The 16598-nt window shown below is 41.3% G+C and overlaps 1 protein-coding gene across 2 annotated transcripts in view; it reads right to left on the bottom strand.

Annotated features, from left to right (window-relative positions):
• alk (ALK receptor tyrosine kinase) overlaps nucleotides 1–16598 on the bottom strand; it is a 340767-nt gene that overhangs the window by 7233 nt on the left and 316936 nt on the right. For both annotated transcript variants that reach the window (XM_020084757.2, XM_069535974.1), the window contains exons 17-25: nucleotides 16294–16392; nucleotides 13109–13264; nucleotides 10743–10856; nucleotides 8098–8284; nucleotides 7350–7440; nucleotides 6990–7054; nucleotides 6779–6908; nucleotides 5421–5518; nucleotides 2194–2286 (exon numbers count right to left, since the gene is read on the bottom strand). In XM_020084757.2, coding sequence (XP_019940316.2) covers nucleotides 2194–2286; nucleotides 5421–5518; nucleotides 6779–6908; nucleotides 6990–7054; nucleotides 7350–7440; nucleotides 8098–8284; nucleotides 10743–10856; nucleotides 13109–13264; nucleotides 16294–16392 — 1033 coding nt within the window. The remainder of the gene's footprint in view (nucleotides 1–2193; nucleotides 2287–5420; nucleotides 5519–6778; nucleotides 6909–6989; nucleotides 7055–7349; nucleotides 7441–8097; nucleotides 8285–10742; nucleotides 10857–13108; nucleotides 13265–16293; nucleotides 16393–16598) is intronic.

Genomic DNA, 16598 nt, shown 5'->3' with positions numbered 1-16598 from the left:
AGTTGAGCCAACAACCTCAGCAGGGTAGTTCCACACCCACCGCCTTAATCTATCACTAAAAGTAACACAATCAGTTCAGTGGAGGGAGTCAGTTACATCCTACAATCTGACAATTGAACCCTGCCACTGTCGTGTCTGCTGCTCCCCGTCCTCACTACGCGTCCCTCTAAATTTCCTGTCCCTCAGTAAAGAAGATGGTACGGGAGGTGGATCGGGCAACATCTACAGATTCAATTAGATCAAGCAGCTCTGGCAGTGGATCGGATTTCTGTGAAAAGACATTTAAAAAAGCAGACTGTCACAATCTGCTAAATTGTTTTAATATATTTAGAGTGGCTGCCTTCTCTGACCTCTGTTTGTTTTCTCTGCGCAAAACTGAAAAGATGGAGCGATAGTAAAACATAGAACATAACACTGAGCCCCCCCCCCATCAGTGGAGTGATCCCTTTCTTAGGTGGTGTTATTTATTACTCGTGGTATCAGCATCAACACGGACTAAAAGCTGAGCTGCAGATTATGGAGGCTTAAATACAGTCCCAGGAAATCTGTGGCACAAATTCACACGCATGTGTTTTGTGAGCACTGCAGTGAGAGAAGCTGAGAGATGGAGACGTGTTAGAGAGACAAAGACACAGAGCAGATAGAGAGAGGTGAACATACACCTGAGGACACAATGTGCAGCTGAATGCTTGTGCGGGTTCATTGTGTGTTGAACATCTTTGTTTACATTGTGTTTCTGCAGGTGAGTGCACCTCGCTGACATTGCTGAAAACAACCTAAAGCCAGGCTATACATCACTGTTTATACATCCTGTGAGAATATAGTTAAGGTAAAATACTAAATCTTTCATTAAAGCACAGTGAATTCCCCTTCACAGTGGCAGCTGTTTTCCTCAGGATGCATACTGACTGGCAGCTATTGTTTACCCAGCTTTTTATTTACCGCCTCATCACCGGTAGCATTAGTGTGAGACCATGTGAGAGAGGAAGCCCGTGGAATATCACATGCGATTGCACCCGCGGCTGCCTTCCCAGAATATAAAAAGATGACATTAAGCATCGTCCTGGTCCCTCGCTGTGACACCCGTCCCCCGTGATGGCCCTCAAAAGGACTCCTGTGTCCCTCGCCACATAGCAGGAGGGCCACATCATGAAGCAGCAGAAATAACACACACTGACAGCATAGTGCACAAAACAATCACTCCCCTCTAAACATACTGTAATAACAATGATAATAAAAAATAAAGAATTCCCAGCTCCAGCACCACAGCTCCGGGCTGGGAGATAAAAACAAAACCACAGCGAGGCACCTGAAAAACTGACATCAGCAATTAAATCAAGCGCTCCTAATGCGGCTCCCCAGGGGTATTGTGCAACAGCCTTTTCCGGATGCTCGGAGAGTGACTTTGCTCTCGTGTGACTTTCCATCGGATGATTCAAAAGTGCTGCGTTGATAAAGCTGACTGTTGTGACACTCTAATTTCTCGCCAGATGAAAGACTTGGGAGATTTCCCTGCTGGATTGGTGCATTCATTTAAACGGTGTCACGTGAAATTGTGGTAGCTATATTAAAAAGTTTGAGCTAAGAATAATGAGACGCTGCTGAAGCTTCAGATGAGCTGATGTAGATTAAAAGAAGGCAGCATTACACCAGTGAGACAGAGAATAAAAACACTTTAACTGCTCCACTTCAACATTCACCAGTTTGAAAGTCTCCGTGTTCAGTGCCACAGGCTCTGTAATCACATGGGAGGAAAAAACTTTCATGTTCAGAGCCGGTGCTTCTCTTTTAATTGATTAGTTTTCTTTGATTGTAATTGTTTTCAAGTCATGAGATACTGAATATGTTTGTGAAGGGTATGGATAATATAGAGTCAGTCGTCCTTATACAAAATATATGAGAGAATCTAATATTGTCTCTGGTAGTTTTCTATTGGCTGTGTCCATTCACTGCTGTTTAGGGAAATAGTTTGTTGGGGAGATTTCTGTTGTCGCATTGTAATTTGTCACATCCTGTGGTTGAAAACATATCTTTGCCTAGAATTTCACTTGGGTAACTAAATAATAGGTGTCCTTGAGTTTCCTGAAAGGCGCCCAGAAATAAAATGTATTATTATTATTATTATTATTATTATTATAATCATTTAGCCCCTGGTTGTTTTGCCTCCTGTCAGTGATCTGCGTTAGACTGTACCTGTAAATGTCTCGAGCCATCCCAAAATCTCCAATCTTAGCCGTGCGGCCACTTCCTTTGCAGGTCAGGAGGCAGTTCCGTGCTGCAATGTCCCTGAAAGAGGAGAAAACAGAACTTCAGGTCAATGTATGAATGTACCGCTTGTCACTTTACACTAGCACTGTAAGCCAGTATTATGCATAGACTAGGAGAATAAAACCAATGTGCAATTGTCTGACACCTGTATTCTCTTGAATGACTGAATGACCAGCAGAGGGCGACACTGCTTGTTGCAAAAATAATCCATTTCTGTAGAAGTCTATGATAATATGGACTTCTCACTTGATTTATAACGTCAGTGAGAAAATGTCAAAGTCAAAGCTCCAAAACAGCAGCTCACAAACCAATGATGAAGGTTCGCCACTTGGAACTATGTGATTTTTTTATATATGGGTAGTATAGTGTATATAAGAGCCTGTTATTGAGCACCGACATGTGCACAGCTTTGCTCACACATCTATTCACTAGTTTAACAAAGTTAAACATATATTTGCATCTATAAGAGGCTCCATGTTGGAAAACCTTCAGAACTCCCCCTGCTGGATCTGAGGTGTGTAACTACCATGTGGCCTGGGGCAAGCTGGCAGAGTGTATCATTTTCTACAGTGCCTTCATGACTCTGCCCACATGGAGTATCCAGGGAAAAGATTGAAATGTTCCACACTATACGCAGGGAGAGTGGGTTGAAAGAGAAAAATCCTAAAATTCATATTTACACTGAACTGGGTTGGTTATTCTTTGAGAAAATACAGTAGTTGACACACGGCAAGTTCTTCTCCTGTCTGGGGAAGAGGAAGTAAAGCCCACACACACAGACGTCTCACGCTCTTTAACATGTGAAGAAGTGATGTTGTGTGCTCGCTGCTCCTTGTCAGACTGGAGACGGGTGCGCGCTAAGGCCAGTAAATACCCAGGATTTAATATCTAAATAACATCAAGTGACACTGCTCAGAGTAGATCATGACATGAAAAACTAGCAGCGATACAAACAGAAAGTTTTGCGAGTGAGTGGGCAGCAAAACATTGTTTTGATGTCTGGCCTCGACTCCACGCTGATGAACTGGGATGAGAAATGACACAATGAGAATAAAGTGGTGGTTTAGACTGATTTAAACTGAGGGTTTTTCAAACTGAAACCACACTATGCATGGATGCCTCCGCTTCAATGTGCCAGAGCTGTTCGGAGCTAGTCAACTTATAACATTATGGTACTACTTGAAGTTGGATAAGAAATTATTTAGCATGAAAAAAAAACTCCTGGGGGTGTTGAGAGGAGAGCAGAGGAACTTCCTGTGGTCAAGTCACGGATGTATGTGACCCATACAAGGAGCTGTCGCTAAAATGAGATGCTTGTCTATCTGAGGTGTTACGGTACAGGTGCTTGTCATAAAGGAAGATGGCTTGCTTGTCTGCAGAAATAAAACAATCTTGACTGCAGTAAGTAACGTTGCTTTCCAACACCCGTTGTTACTCTCTTCCCTTGTCATTATGTTTTTGTTGTGCTGCTTTTATATTAGTGTTTTCCAGTAATGCTCTTGTGGGACGTCTTGGCCACTGTAAATAGGGCATCTCTTTGTTTTTTATTCTAAATCTAAAAAGATTTAGCTTGAGTCTAGTTTAGAAAGATGCTGTTAGATGAGTGTACGTGAACTGATTTTTCAAACCCACTGCAGAAAACTTTCTTTATCAAGCAGAAGCAGTGAAACAATCGATCCACATAGGAGCAGTACAGCGACTTCAGCAAAATGGAACAAGTTCTATCATAGCACAACTACGACCAGCATGTGGGCGTGTGCTGCACTCACCCGAACACAAACACTTTCACAAGATCTTTTCTCATGAGGTGTTGCAGGTTAATACAAGTGTTACTTGTTTAATGGCTTAGGAGAAATCATTCAGATGATTTTCTTTTTGCTCGGAGACAAGGACGAGCCTTGAGATGGCCTGCGATCTGAGGGATTAAGGGGAGGGATTGTTGTAAGCTATTGTACGTGCGGCAGAGTGATGTCAGGCAAGATATTATTAAAAAACCATGTTAACTGGCCTCATACGGTAAACCTTATTTACAGTCAATTTCAACTGCAGCTTAAAGATCCATTTCACTGCAGCACTTAGAGAACTATCTGTGTTAATAGTCTATTTTAACACCTGCATTTGCATTAAACTACCAAGCTCTCTTTCTTTTCAAACTTCCATCGTGAGCACCAAGCCTGTTGTAAATAAAAAGGAACATCTGAGGCTGCACTGACCAAAACACAGATCAATAAGCACCACAGAAAGAAACAGACAAACACAACAAAAGCCAGAAGAAGTAGTTTTGAGACAGCATTAACTCTGTGATGTAACCTGTTGCAGAACACTGCTACAGCTCATCCTCCAAACCATTGGTCCCTCTGAAAAAGCTGCATTTTCCGAATAGCCTTGTACCGTCTTCACCTGACCTTTACTCAACCGCAGAGTGAACAAACCTCCATAAAAAATTAAATTATCCTCACGGACAGCATCAGTGTGAATTTGAATGCAGGGTTGAAGGCAGAAAGAGGAAGAAAGAGGAGACAGGAGCTCACCAGCCTCTGGAGACAGGTCAGCCATTAGCTGGATTGATGGGGCTGTGACACATGGGGCTAAATAAGCTTTAACAGGCCTTGCTTGTCATTGGGCAATTTCTTGGATGCCGAACATGCAGGAGCCAGGATGCACTTCTGTCGCCTTGATATGTTGATCGGAGCAATTATGACATTTTACGACTTCCCTCATGGATGTTCATGTTAAAGTTCTTTACTAGACGAGGAAGGAAAATACATTTTTCTTAAGTCACACCAGCTGCCATGGATGTGGATTTGGAGTGCAGCACTCTGTTGACTTGTGCCTTGGATACAGAGCGTAAAAAGGCAAGCCGGCTACCCCATCTGGCTGCTCTAAAGCTAAACTCATCACTTGTCCTTTCTGCTATCGTATGAGAGGCAAAAGGCCTGGAGAGCCCATATGTTACGCTTGGGTGAATTCAGTCAGCTCGTAATTCTGAGTAGAAGTCAGCAGAGCCATGTGGGCGCATTCTCTATTTTTCTCTCCGTCTCTCTGATCGATTTAGGTAGGAGGACCAGAGAGCCACAGAATATAACATCTTTTCATAACTGTGCTGGATTTATGTTTGCTAACACACTGTGGATTTTGAATATGCAACATACCTGTGTATAAACTGGTTCTCCTCCAGATAGTAGCAGCCTTTAGCGATGTCTCTGGCCACGTTGAGGAGGTCCACCATGGTCAAACTGGACGGGTGCTCCTGAGACAGACAGAGACAGAGAACTGACTTTAATAATCCTGAAAAGAAAACACATGTCGAACCCCTTCCCCGCAAAATGGTAAACAAAGAGCATTTAGGGAGAGATCATGTCTTTGTTTCATTGTAAACGTTTGATCTGGTTAGTTTTGGGTTCACTGTGCAATGAAGGAAGTCCTTGACATTCACAGATTATATCATCAGAACCATTCCTGCCGTTTAATACTGTCTGAACTTCCTGCAGTTGTTTCAAAAGTCTGAATATTTCCCAAAATATTTTTAATACTGCAAATGTTACAAACCATGGTTCAGTTTGACCAACACCATCACGTTTTAGTGCGTTGTTTCACCTCTATTATTAGATAGATAGCAATTAATTTTGATTGGTGATTCCAAAGATGCAGCTTTGTGTTCCAGTGACCACTGAAAGTTCAGTCGCTGCTCCCTGCAGATTCATTTCGACAGGTGCCTGGTGTCATTAGCCTGAAACAACTGCCTGGGAACATTGCCAAGATGGCTGCCAAGGGGCGAGACTTGCTTGTAAGGATTTCTATTTTAGTAAACATATCAGAGGAAGATTCCGAAAAACAGATATGAAATCTGATTGATTTAACATGAACTATAGTTTGCTCGGTTCTGCAAGTCAAGGAGAAGAACAGATTGTACCTCCACCAAGGTTAATGCCCTATCTCACCATGTCAAAGCAGTGTCTCTCATTAATCATCTAGACATATTCTAATTTGTCCCACCACAGTTTCATATTGAAACAAAAAAAAATAATGTAGCATAAGAGATCTCAAACTTGGTGTCTCTGTTGCTGCATTGTATTGCTCTCTTGCACTATTGTCCGTAAAGTTTTTACTGTCCACTCAGATAGTGAGACATCATAGTTTCAGCTGCAGTTGTGTACCTGCAAGTGCATTCAATGCAGTCGTCCATTGGAAGTAAAAGGTGTCTCTAACTCTTTAATCTGTGTACCTGTCACTTTGAATCTGTTGCAAGTGAGAGCAACGTTTGTGTCTCGAATGAATTCTGTGGGAAATGCTACAGAGAAAGTGAAACTAAATTCCTGGATTTGTCCATTTATTCAGATCTGCGCCAACATTTCATTGGTTCTCTTCTGACCCAAACCTCATTCTTCCACAGCTCAGTTTCATGGTAATGTGTCCAGTAGTTTTTGTGAAATCCTGCTGACTAACGGACAGATTAGCAACACAAAAGCAACATCCTTGGAGGAGGTGATGACAAAATGCACTGTCTCACCAGTCTGGGTCTGGTCTCCCTCAGGAAAGTCTTGAGGTCTCCTCCTGTCATCAGCTCCAGCAGTATGAACCTGGGCATGGCCTGCAGACTCACTCCTACACAGCGCACAATGTTCTGGTGGCTGAATTTGCTGCAGAGACAGAAACTGTGTCAGAGGCAGCTTTGAGGGCACAGAGACAGGGTTTTTGTTTATTGCATGAGTGGCTATTACCTGATGATTAGAGCCTCCATGAGAAAATCCAATTCATCCTGCTCAGAGCAAACCTCAGGGAGGGTCTATCATACAAAAAGACAAATTGTGTATACAGTAGTTATTTCCCTTTGTATGTGGTTCTTATTGAAGAGGTGATTCAATAGTGTTGCCTTTAAGCCTTTAGCTGCATAAGAGCCATTCAAAATGTAACTGACTGCTTATGTTCCTGATCTCATTTCCCACGTATTCTTAGTATAAAGGTAGATGGTATGTAATTCGTTTCGAGGGCCCTCAGGTTCTGACATGATTTAATCAAGGATTGACCTTTGAAAAATAGAAAAAAAAAAAAATTCTTTCAGAAAGCAGATTAGAACTCACCTTAACCGCCACTTGCAGTGGACTTGGTTCACCTGGTATCCCCACTACCAGCCCCTCGTACACTTCACCGAAGGCACCGTGACCCAGGCCCCTGGTGAAACACATCATTTATTTATCATTACATTCATGTTGTAGGTATCCCGCTGACACTGTCACACAGAGTGTCTGAGATTTCTAGGCTGAGGACATTAGAGGCTACGACCTATGGAGCTAAAATACAGGTTGAAGAAATTAGAGTCATCGATGAAATGAGTCTGGCAGAGATGCAGGTCAGTGTTCACCATATTTTCTCTCCACACAGACAAATAACTGTCACTGTCTGGCATCCAGTGAAACTTTGACACCAGCTGTGTCATTTGAATCATGACTAAGGCAGCTCTAGATGCTGGAAAATATTCACGGTTCCATAAGAGAACGAATGTATCACAAAGATGAAGAGGCAGAATGATAAACTGGTGAGCTATAAACACATGAAAGATGCATTAAAAATTGAAAGGAACCCTGCAAAGATCATTTCTCAGCTGCTCTGATCACTGCAGTACACCCATACACTCTGAGACTTTACACTGAGTACATTAATATTTCAGGCTTTATTCAAACTGATACTTCTCCCATTATACTCCATCTATGAGTCCATCCTATTTAAAGAAATGTAGTAGTGTCCGTGAATCATTAACTCATTTCATCACAGATGTAGATGAGTGTATTTTACTCACCTCTGCTACAGTTAAGCATCTTAACCACTGACCTAGTGAGGGAGATGTTGCGTCGTGGCACTTCCTTCAGGTCACTGACGGAGGCTGTTTTGCCGGCGAAGCAGTAGTTGGGGTTGTAGTCGGTCATGATGGTGGAGGCGCGGAGTTTACTGAGCTTGCAGTCTGGACTCTGCAGCTCCAGCTGAATGGACTGCAGCTCTGTATGTTTACGCCTGTACACTGGTGAGAGGAAAATGAAAGAGCACTTTCATTCCTCAACTGAGATATCCACAATTAAAAAACACAACAAAACAACAAAACCTTGAACTCGTCTTCTTCTGAAAGAATGATTGCTCGCAGCCAAAGTACATAGAGTGGAAAGCTTTTACAGTTATTATTTCTCTAAAGACCTTTTGCTTGCACAACAGCATTTTTTATGTCTTTTGTGTCTGTGAAATAATGACTGCTCTCTATCTGATAGCAGATTTGTCTTTTTAAACTACTAAGATGTTACAGAATTCAACCCTTAACATGTGAATCGGTCCTGTACAATAACAGTGTGTGTGATTGATGAAAACACAATCACATGTACAATTAGCCAACATGTTAACAACAACAGAACCAGGACAAATGTTACTTTTCTCCTTCATATTACAAACAAATCAATTCATGTAGCATAACACAGTGTGAAAACAAACCATTTTTCATTTCCCCTCTCACACGCACACACACACACTTTATCATGCTGGAAGCCTCGACCTGGGCGTGAATACATTAGACACCAGGAGAATTGTTTGTGTGTATATTTATGTCTGCGCAGCGGAGTTATTTATTTACCAAGTGCTGTCTAACGTATGAGTGTTGTCAGCCACCGGCTCAGTAGCCATCCGTCTTTAGCACGTTTCATTCATCACAGAGTTAGTCCCACGCCTCCTCTGCTCAAGCCTCATCTACTGATACGTTTGCACAGAGTGTAGGTGGAAGCCTGGATGTGCGCGTCTGTCTGCTGCGAGTGTGAGAGTGAGCGTGGGCGTGTGTGGAGTCGATGATGGCTCAATGAGTGCATATGTCTGGATTTAATAGCCTACAAGCATGCAGACAGATGGGAGACTGTGTCGGCCACGAGGCTGACTTCCCCAGTCTGACAACAACCGGCCAAGAGTCCTCTGAGAGGGACAAGGTCAGATAGTGAAGAACTGTGTGTGTGTGTGTGTGTGTGAGAGAGAGAGACAGAAGAGGAAAATACAAGCACTCATCTAATATGAACCTCTCAAACATTTAGCATTTAGTTGCATAGTCCAGCTCTTGACGATCAGCAAGATCAACTTTTCCAATTTCACCCTGTTCATGGTGGTTTATCCCATAAACCCTTGAGCACAAATTATTGTACTTGACACAAAAAGAAAAAAACCCTCACATGCATACATCTCAGACTCACTCACCCATCCAGACAACTCTCCTGTGTAGGTGTGTGTGTGAAATATGGGATATGCGTTTTGGAAGGAGAGAGTGAAATTTATACGTGTTGAATTTGGAAACGGTTGTAGAAGATGAAATGGTTGTGAAAAGAAACAGGAATTCATCTTGTGGATGTGATTAGTGTTCTAGTATGTTTTTGTGAGAAAGATGTTGGGAAAACTAGTTATCTGAAAAATCTACAACTAAACCAGCTCCACTAAAGGCAGCAGGAACACAAATGTGTTGCAGCATTTCAATTGCCACCCACTAATCAACACTCCACATGCCCACATCTTCCTCACTGACTCCAGTATGATGGTTTCCTTCACACTGCGTGGCTGCATGAATTTATTAGTGATTTCTATTTATTATCTGTTATTGCACACATGCTTCTGACAGCTATTTAATATAAATAAGTAATGGCATGATGTACTGTAGATCTACACTGGCTCCCCTATAGAGTTCTACTTTATTGAGTGCAATCTCAACAAAGACTGTTAATGGTTTGTGTGCCTTTGTGATTTTACTTTATACCTTAAAGTAAAATAAACATTAAAATGTGACATTACTGCAGCTCTGGTAATCACATTTTTAATTTAATAGTTTGTCACAGTGACAGCGTGGACTTCTGCCCCTGGTTCACACACTATCTTCTCTTTATTGTGTTTATAGTGTGGGTCATCTTGTTAACTTATACTTAATTAGGCGTAGGTTTCACAATGAAAGAACTTAATCTTCAGTCTCATCAGCACCACAAGTCAGGGAAGATTGTGTAAGAAACTTTGTCTGTTCTAAAGAAAGAACCACTCAGACTCTTTTGTGGAGGAGGACATGTTTTGTTGCGGTCGATTACGAGGCTATTGTTGGTTACATCTGCGTGATGTTTAAAGGAGGTTCGGTGTTTTTTTAAGATACATTATAACAAAAATGAGATTGGTTCAAGATTTTGGATGCAGACGAAATGGAACTCTGGTGAGCCTGGGTTCTCCTTGCTGGTTATTTCCTAAAACAAGTTTCTTTCTTTTCATTCTCATAATATTATGACTTTTTTAATCATTTGATTAATATTTTATTCTCAGAATATTATGACTTTCTTCATTTTTCTTCAATATGACCCTAATACTCAGTCATACCAGAAAAATAATTGCAGCAGAAAACCTTTTATCATTCATACCATGACTAATAACCACATTATGTCTTAACTCCATAGAGTAAGTGACTGACGTGTGACATTACTTACTAATCATGACTCCGGACACGGCCAGCAGCAGGGCGGCGATGAGGGCAGAGGTGCCAACAGACAGACCCAGTGCCAGGTGGGAGAGAGACGGCTGTGGAAGCAGCAGGGACACCACTGCAAGACAAGGGGAAACAAACAGCGTCACACAGTTGTTATCTCCCCCGGAGGAGCATTAACATTCACTTCTCCACTGTGATCCCCAACTTAATTAATGATGTGAAAGCGATGACACAACAGAGCTCAGGAACCGCGACGGCTGGTGCATGACAATTCCTTTTTCTCAGCGGTGAGAGGTGATCTCATTCCACTTGTCGAGGCTGAGGAGCAGACCTGCTCACAGACACAGACCATATTGTGACTGTGACTTTATGACCCGGCATCCCAGAATTATCTACTGCTTGTCATCACTGAGCCCAGATTGGTAAATCACAGGGCAAAGAGACACTCTAGGTCATTAAGATAATATTGAGATGGTAATAGCCCCGTTATTTGCTTCACATTATAAAGTGACATTATGCCCTATTCATTCATTTCAGAGCTACATTCATATATTCATTCTTCATCTGAGATAACGAATCATAATTGAGGAGGCAATTCCACATCCACAGGGGTTTATCCGCGCTCTGTCAGAAGAACTTAGACACAACACTTGTGTGGAAGATGAGTTTTAGTCAAGGTTGACATGGCCTGATGGGAAAAATCATGACCTTTCAATGAACCCATTAAGAGATGAATTCTACATCTATGCTACAGTGTCACCACATGAATATCCAGGTCAACCCTTTTGTCCAAAATCCTTGACCTGAGATAAAAAGCTTTTATCTGACAGCAGTGCAGATATAAATGCTAACAAATCAAAGAAAACACAGCTAACACTCCTCTAGGTTTATCCATTTTCAACAGGTTAGCTCATCCTGCACATTGATAATTACTATGAATGATTAAGGCACTAATTAAAAATGTTACCTCAGATAAAGATTCAATAAAGTACAGAACCTCCCAGGCTTAATTACTTTTGTAGATTCATTCTTTATCTATTCACTGAGTCATAGTCTATTACAGGTATAATTGCAAGCAGCTTAACTCATCCCTACGTTTTCAATTCATTTCACATATTTGCGTGAAAAGGTAGAAGTAGACATTCTGGATAATAAACTGGACTGGTCCACTCACACAGAGGCCGTCTACAAGAAGGGCCTGAGCAGGCTTTACTTCCTGAGGAGGCTCGGGTCCTTCAATGTCTGCAACAAGATGCTGCAGATGTTCTATCAGTCTGTTGTGGCGAGCACCATCTTCTTTGCTGTGGTGTCCTGGGGTGCGGGCATCAAGGCAAAGGACGCCAACAGACTGAACAAAATCATCAGAAAAGCCGAGTCTGTGGTTGGCTCTAAGCTTGTCACCTTGGAGGAGGTGGTGGAGAACAGGATGCTGGCAAAACTGCTGGCAATCATGGACAATCCCTCTCACCCCCTCCACAAAACACTGGACAAGCTAAAGAGCAGCTTCAGCCACAGGCTCATCCAACCCCGCTGCTCTAAGGAGCGATACAGGAAATCGTTCCTCCCAACCGCAATAAGACTCTACAACTCATCTACCTCTGTCAGAGCCACCATCACAGAACTGCACTAACATACCTGTCACCTTTGCACCATGTACCCTGCACTACACTACGTGTGTTAATTTAAACCACTTTAATATTACAGACCTTTTTATTGAATAATATTGTCTTTTGCACATCCAGTCCACGTATTCTTACACTGCCAGTATATTGTATAGTCAAGTACTTATAATTATACCCTACTATATATTATATATCATATCATATTATATCATACTCTGCATATTCTCTGTATATTCTTCGGATTTACAAGTCTATATACACATATTTATACATGTGTACATGCTATTATTATATTATTATTATCACTACTACTACTACTATTATTATTATTATATATACTATTGCTGCCATTATTACTATATACTGCTATTATATTGGTATAATTACTGTCTATATAAATATATATTATGTTATACTGTATACTATATATATATATATATAAATATATACTGTACTAATATTCTTATATACTGTCTAACAATAACATTACCATCATATCATTATTACTATTATCATCATATTGCCACTGCACTACTTGTCTGCCTATTCATCTTGTGTTTCTGTTTCTGTTCTTTTTACCTAAATGTTTTGTTTTGTTTTGTTCTATTGCATTGTGTTTTGTTGTGTTCCGATACACAAGCTGCTATGACACCTTAATTTCCCTCCGGGGATGAATAAAGTACTCTATCTATCTATCTATCTATCTATCTATCTATTACTCATACAATATAAAAGTATGTCCGACCTGTGGCGTTGATGCAGGAGACTCCGTCTGGTGCCAAGATGAGGTCATCGTCACAGTAGCAGTTGATGTTGTCCTTGGTCCCGTGGCATTCACCGCTTTCACAGTGGCTGCAGTTCTGCACCGGACTGATGATCACCTCGCCGTCACCCTCCATAGCTTTAGGCCGATGCACACACACACACACACACGCAAACACACACAGGGGTCACACGAGAAGTTCAGTAACACAACAATTACAATTTTCTCCAAATGATGTCAATTAAAAAATGCATGATGAGGTTTTTCCAGTAATTATCACCCAGGAAACAGTGGACAAAGTTACACGATGTGCCAGATGTCTGCAGCTTGGACTCATGTCATTGAATAAAGGTTTGCTTCCACATGCTGGGACTAACAACGGACTCGATCGCAACAACAGCAACAACAGCACCTTCACAACAATTACTTCTCCAGTTCAGGGTTCTGCGTACTGAGTCAAGCTTCACCTGACTTTGAATAAAGAAGCGAACTGCTCTTTGTGCAGCAGCAGTGGTGCAGCGTCAGGGTGCTGTAGACTGAGACCAGCTGCTGAACTTTACTTGCTGAGGCTAAATAACCACAGGTCACTTTTACAGTTTCAGACAGAACGCCACAACCAATATTACCACAGGCCAAGTAAACATTCCAAACAGGCAGGGTAAGTGTAAGCACTGCACTGGTTTATAGAAAATGCAGTCACTGCTGTAAATCACTGGACTTCAGTGTTTTTCTTAAATCATATCAAAGGCGTAATGCCGCTCAAAAGATTTATTCAGGTGTTTGCTGCTGCTGGTCTGATAGAGTCTGGGTTCAACATTAGAATTCCATTCATGCTCGATGGGTTTATTGCCGCAGTGTAACTGTTCACAGCTCACTTGTCTTCGTCTGTGCGTTCTGTTTCATCAGCAGCGCGATTTAATTTCATGAACAGCTTTTCCCAGCAAGTCCAATATATGAGATGAAATGAGTCATAGCTGGTTTATCATGTTGTGTGGAGGGTAGTGAAACCTGGACATTTTCATGTGAGCCTAATCTTAACCTGGACAAGATAAATTCCCAGATTGTGACCGGGGGTGCGTTAATCAGTCGAACTAAACATGTGGGACAAAACCTGCAGCCTCTCCGTTCTCCACTGCCGTGAAATATTTGAAACTGATTTAACAACATCCTTTCCTTTATGTAGATTTTAAAAGAAAGCAATCCTCTTAATTCTAAAGCACAGCAAGCACGGACAGACCAGTCTAGCATGAATTAGTTATGGACCGGCTGTGTATGCTTGCACTGTTTAGTAAGCAAAGCAAATGCACTCATCTGCAGAATCTATTTTCTCTCATCATTCTGTTATCAGCTTTATAAGTGCAAATACATAAATTGAACCTAGAAACGCTTGAAAGGTTTCAAAGGAAGAATACAAATGTATGGAGTACAAATGGTGACTGCATGCATACTGATGTTATGGCCATCCTCTGTATCATGGATCTCTTACTAATTTTACTCATAATTCTTAACTTGTTGCCTTTGTTAAATGAGATATATGTATTTGCCATGACGCAAATGTTCAACTGTGAAAGCTTAACAAGAATATCTGTACAGGTGCGGACATTTTCTTCCTCTATGCTGTGTTTTCTCTTCGCTACAGAGGATCAAGTGAGATCCATTGAAGATATCCTGGCCTCTAATATAACATGCATGCTTCCTCCGGTTCCTAGCAGCATATAGTGATGGCTGTATGCTTGGATCGCTGTGTTCTTCATCCTTCAGCCTGTATTCAGTGGATTAAACCACTGTAATTCACCCCCCCCCCCCCCCCCCCCCCCCCCCCCCCCCCCTCTCAACATCAATGGAATGATTATATCTTTTCTGTCAGCTCTTTCAATGAACACAGCAGGAGTGTCCAGCCTCACCTGCTGCGTTTTTTTTCCCTCAAGCTCGTGAACCTGTCTCTGCAGTTCAAGCTGAGAAGGAAATAACCTGACCTTTACACTGATGATATTCTTTTATCAAATAACAGATATTGCAACCCGATATTCTGTCCTGTGTGTTATGATAGTGATTCTGGGTGCTTGCTGATTCAACGGTTATAAATCATCCTGTTCTTTTTTCTCTTTTCTTTTCCAGGAAAAAACTGTGTTCGATTTCTCCGACAATGTTTTAGAAAGTAGCAGCTTCTTTGGAATATGAAACCTTTATTGGATGCACAGATCAATGTCGACTGTAGATGCTTATTTTAAACTAATCATTTTGAAAGGTGCTGTATAATTTAATTCATAGACAGGAATGTGGATAATGAGTAATTACAAAATGCATAATTTTGTACCATTTGAAAAAAACTAATTTCTCTTATTTTGCTTATTTAGCTGGACTTCATTTTTCTCCCCTAGAGGAAATGAAATAAGATTGATGATGAATGCGAGGACACTCAACAGCATCGGCCTTTTCAATCTCAAGGGTAGAGAGAGATGGCTGCGTACTTTACTAAAGTCCAATAAAAGACAATTTTAAAAAGCACTTCCGTGTCTATTTGCTATTTTGCCCTTTTTGTATTTCTCTATGGAGCTCAGTGAAGAGGTTATCTTGATGTATGTCTTAATAATAATAATAATAATGGCTTGCATTTATAAAGTGCCTTTCACGGGACCCAAGGACTCTTTAAATATGTCTTATCACTACAGCTGAAACTTCAGAACGTGTTTTTAGTAACTGTCAAGTTTAAAGGTACAAGAAGGATAGCAGAGGTGGGTCAGCAGGATTACACTCAACAATATGACTTTTCACTTACTGCTCTCTGTGTGGAGGCATGATAATCAATAAAAATAATCTGTTCTATATCCTTTGGCTGGGAGGAAAAACTCCCGTCTTTGGCTCTCCATGGAACAACTGTCCATATCTGCTCTACGCTTCTACAAAGTCCTTTTCTGATGTCACAGAGTGAAGAAACTTGTTCTCATCTTGCTGTGCGAATCTATTTCTTTACTGTCGAAGGCAAACCTGATGCTCCACCACAGACACTAATTCAACATGTCAATTGAAAAACAATTTTTACCATCAATTTCTAAGTACAAAGACATCTTTCACCAAACTCTCACCTGCAAACACTACAAAAGGATCAGATGTGCTGACTGATGAGCGGTTGTATTTTGAAAACAGCCAGGAATCATTCACAGTACCTTTCAGAGGATAGAGGAAGGACTCTCCTTCTGGACCCAGAAAAGACGTGCCATCATCACCATCATGTTCGGGGTTATTATCTATGGACGTGTTACCACCTAAAAACAAGAGGGACAAACACAAAACCTCAGTGTCATAATTATTATTGCACCTGTTAGGACGCGGTACATTCAATGGGAATTAGTCAAAATCCTGTAAGAGCTCATTTCACACATCATCCAGACAGATGATGATACTGTTCACACAGGACTTCTACATCTGTCATCCATCTGCTCTAATCCAAATCCATTTTTTTTAACATATA

This window comes from Paralichthys olivaceus, chromosome 12 (assembly GCF_024713975.1).
Source record: "Paralichthys olivaceus isolate ysfri-2021 chromosome 12, ASM2471397v2, whole genome shotgun sequence".
Classification (NCBI taxonomy): domain Eukaryota; kingdom Metazoa; phylum Chordata; class Actinopteri; order Pleuronectiformes; family Paralichthyidae; genus Paralichthys; species Paralichthys olivaceus.
The sequence above is the reverse complement of the archived record's forward strand: the minus strand, read 5'-3'. Positions and strand labels throughout refer to the sequence as shown.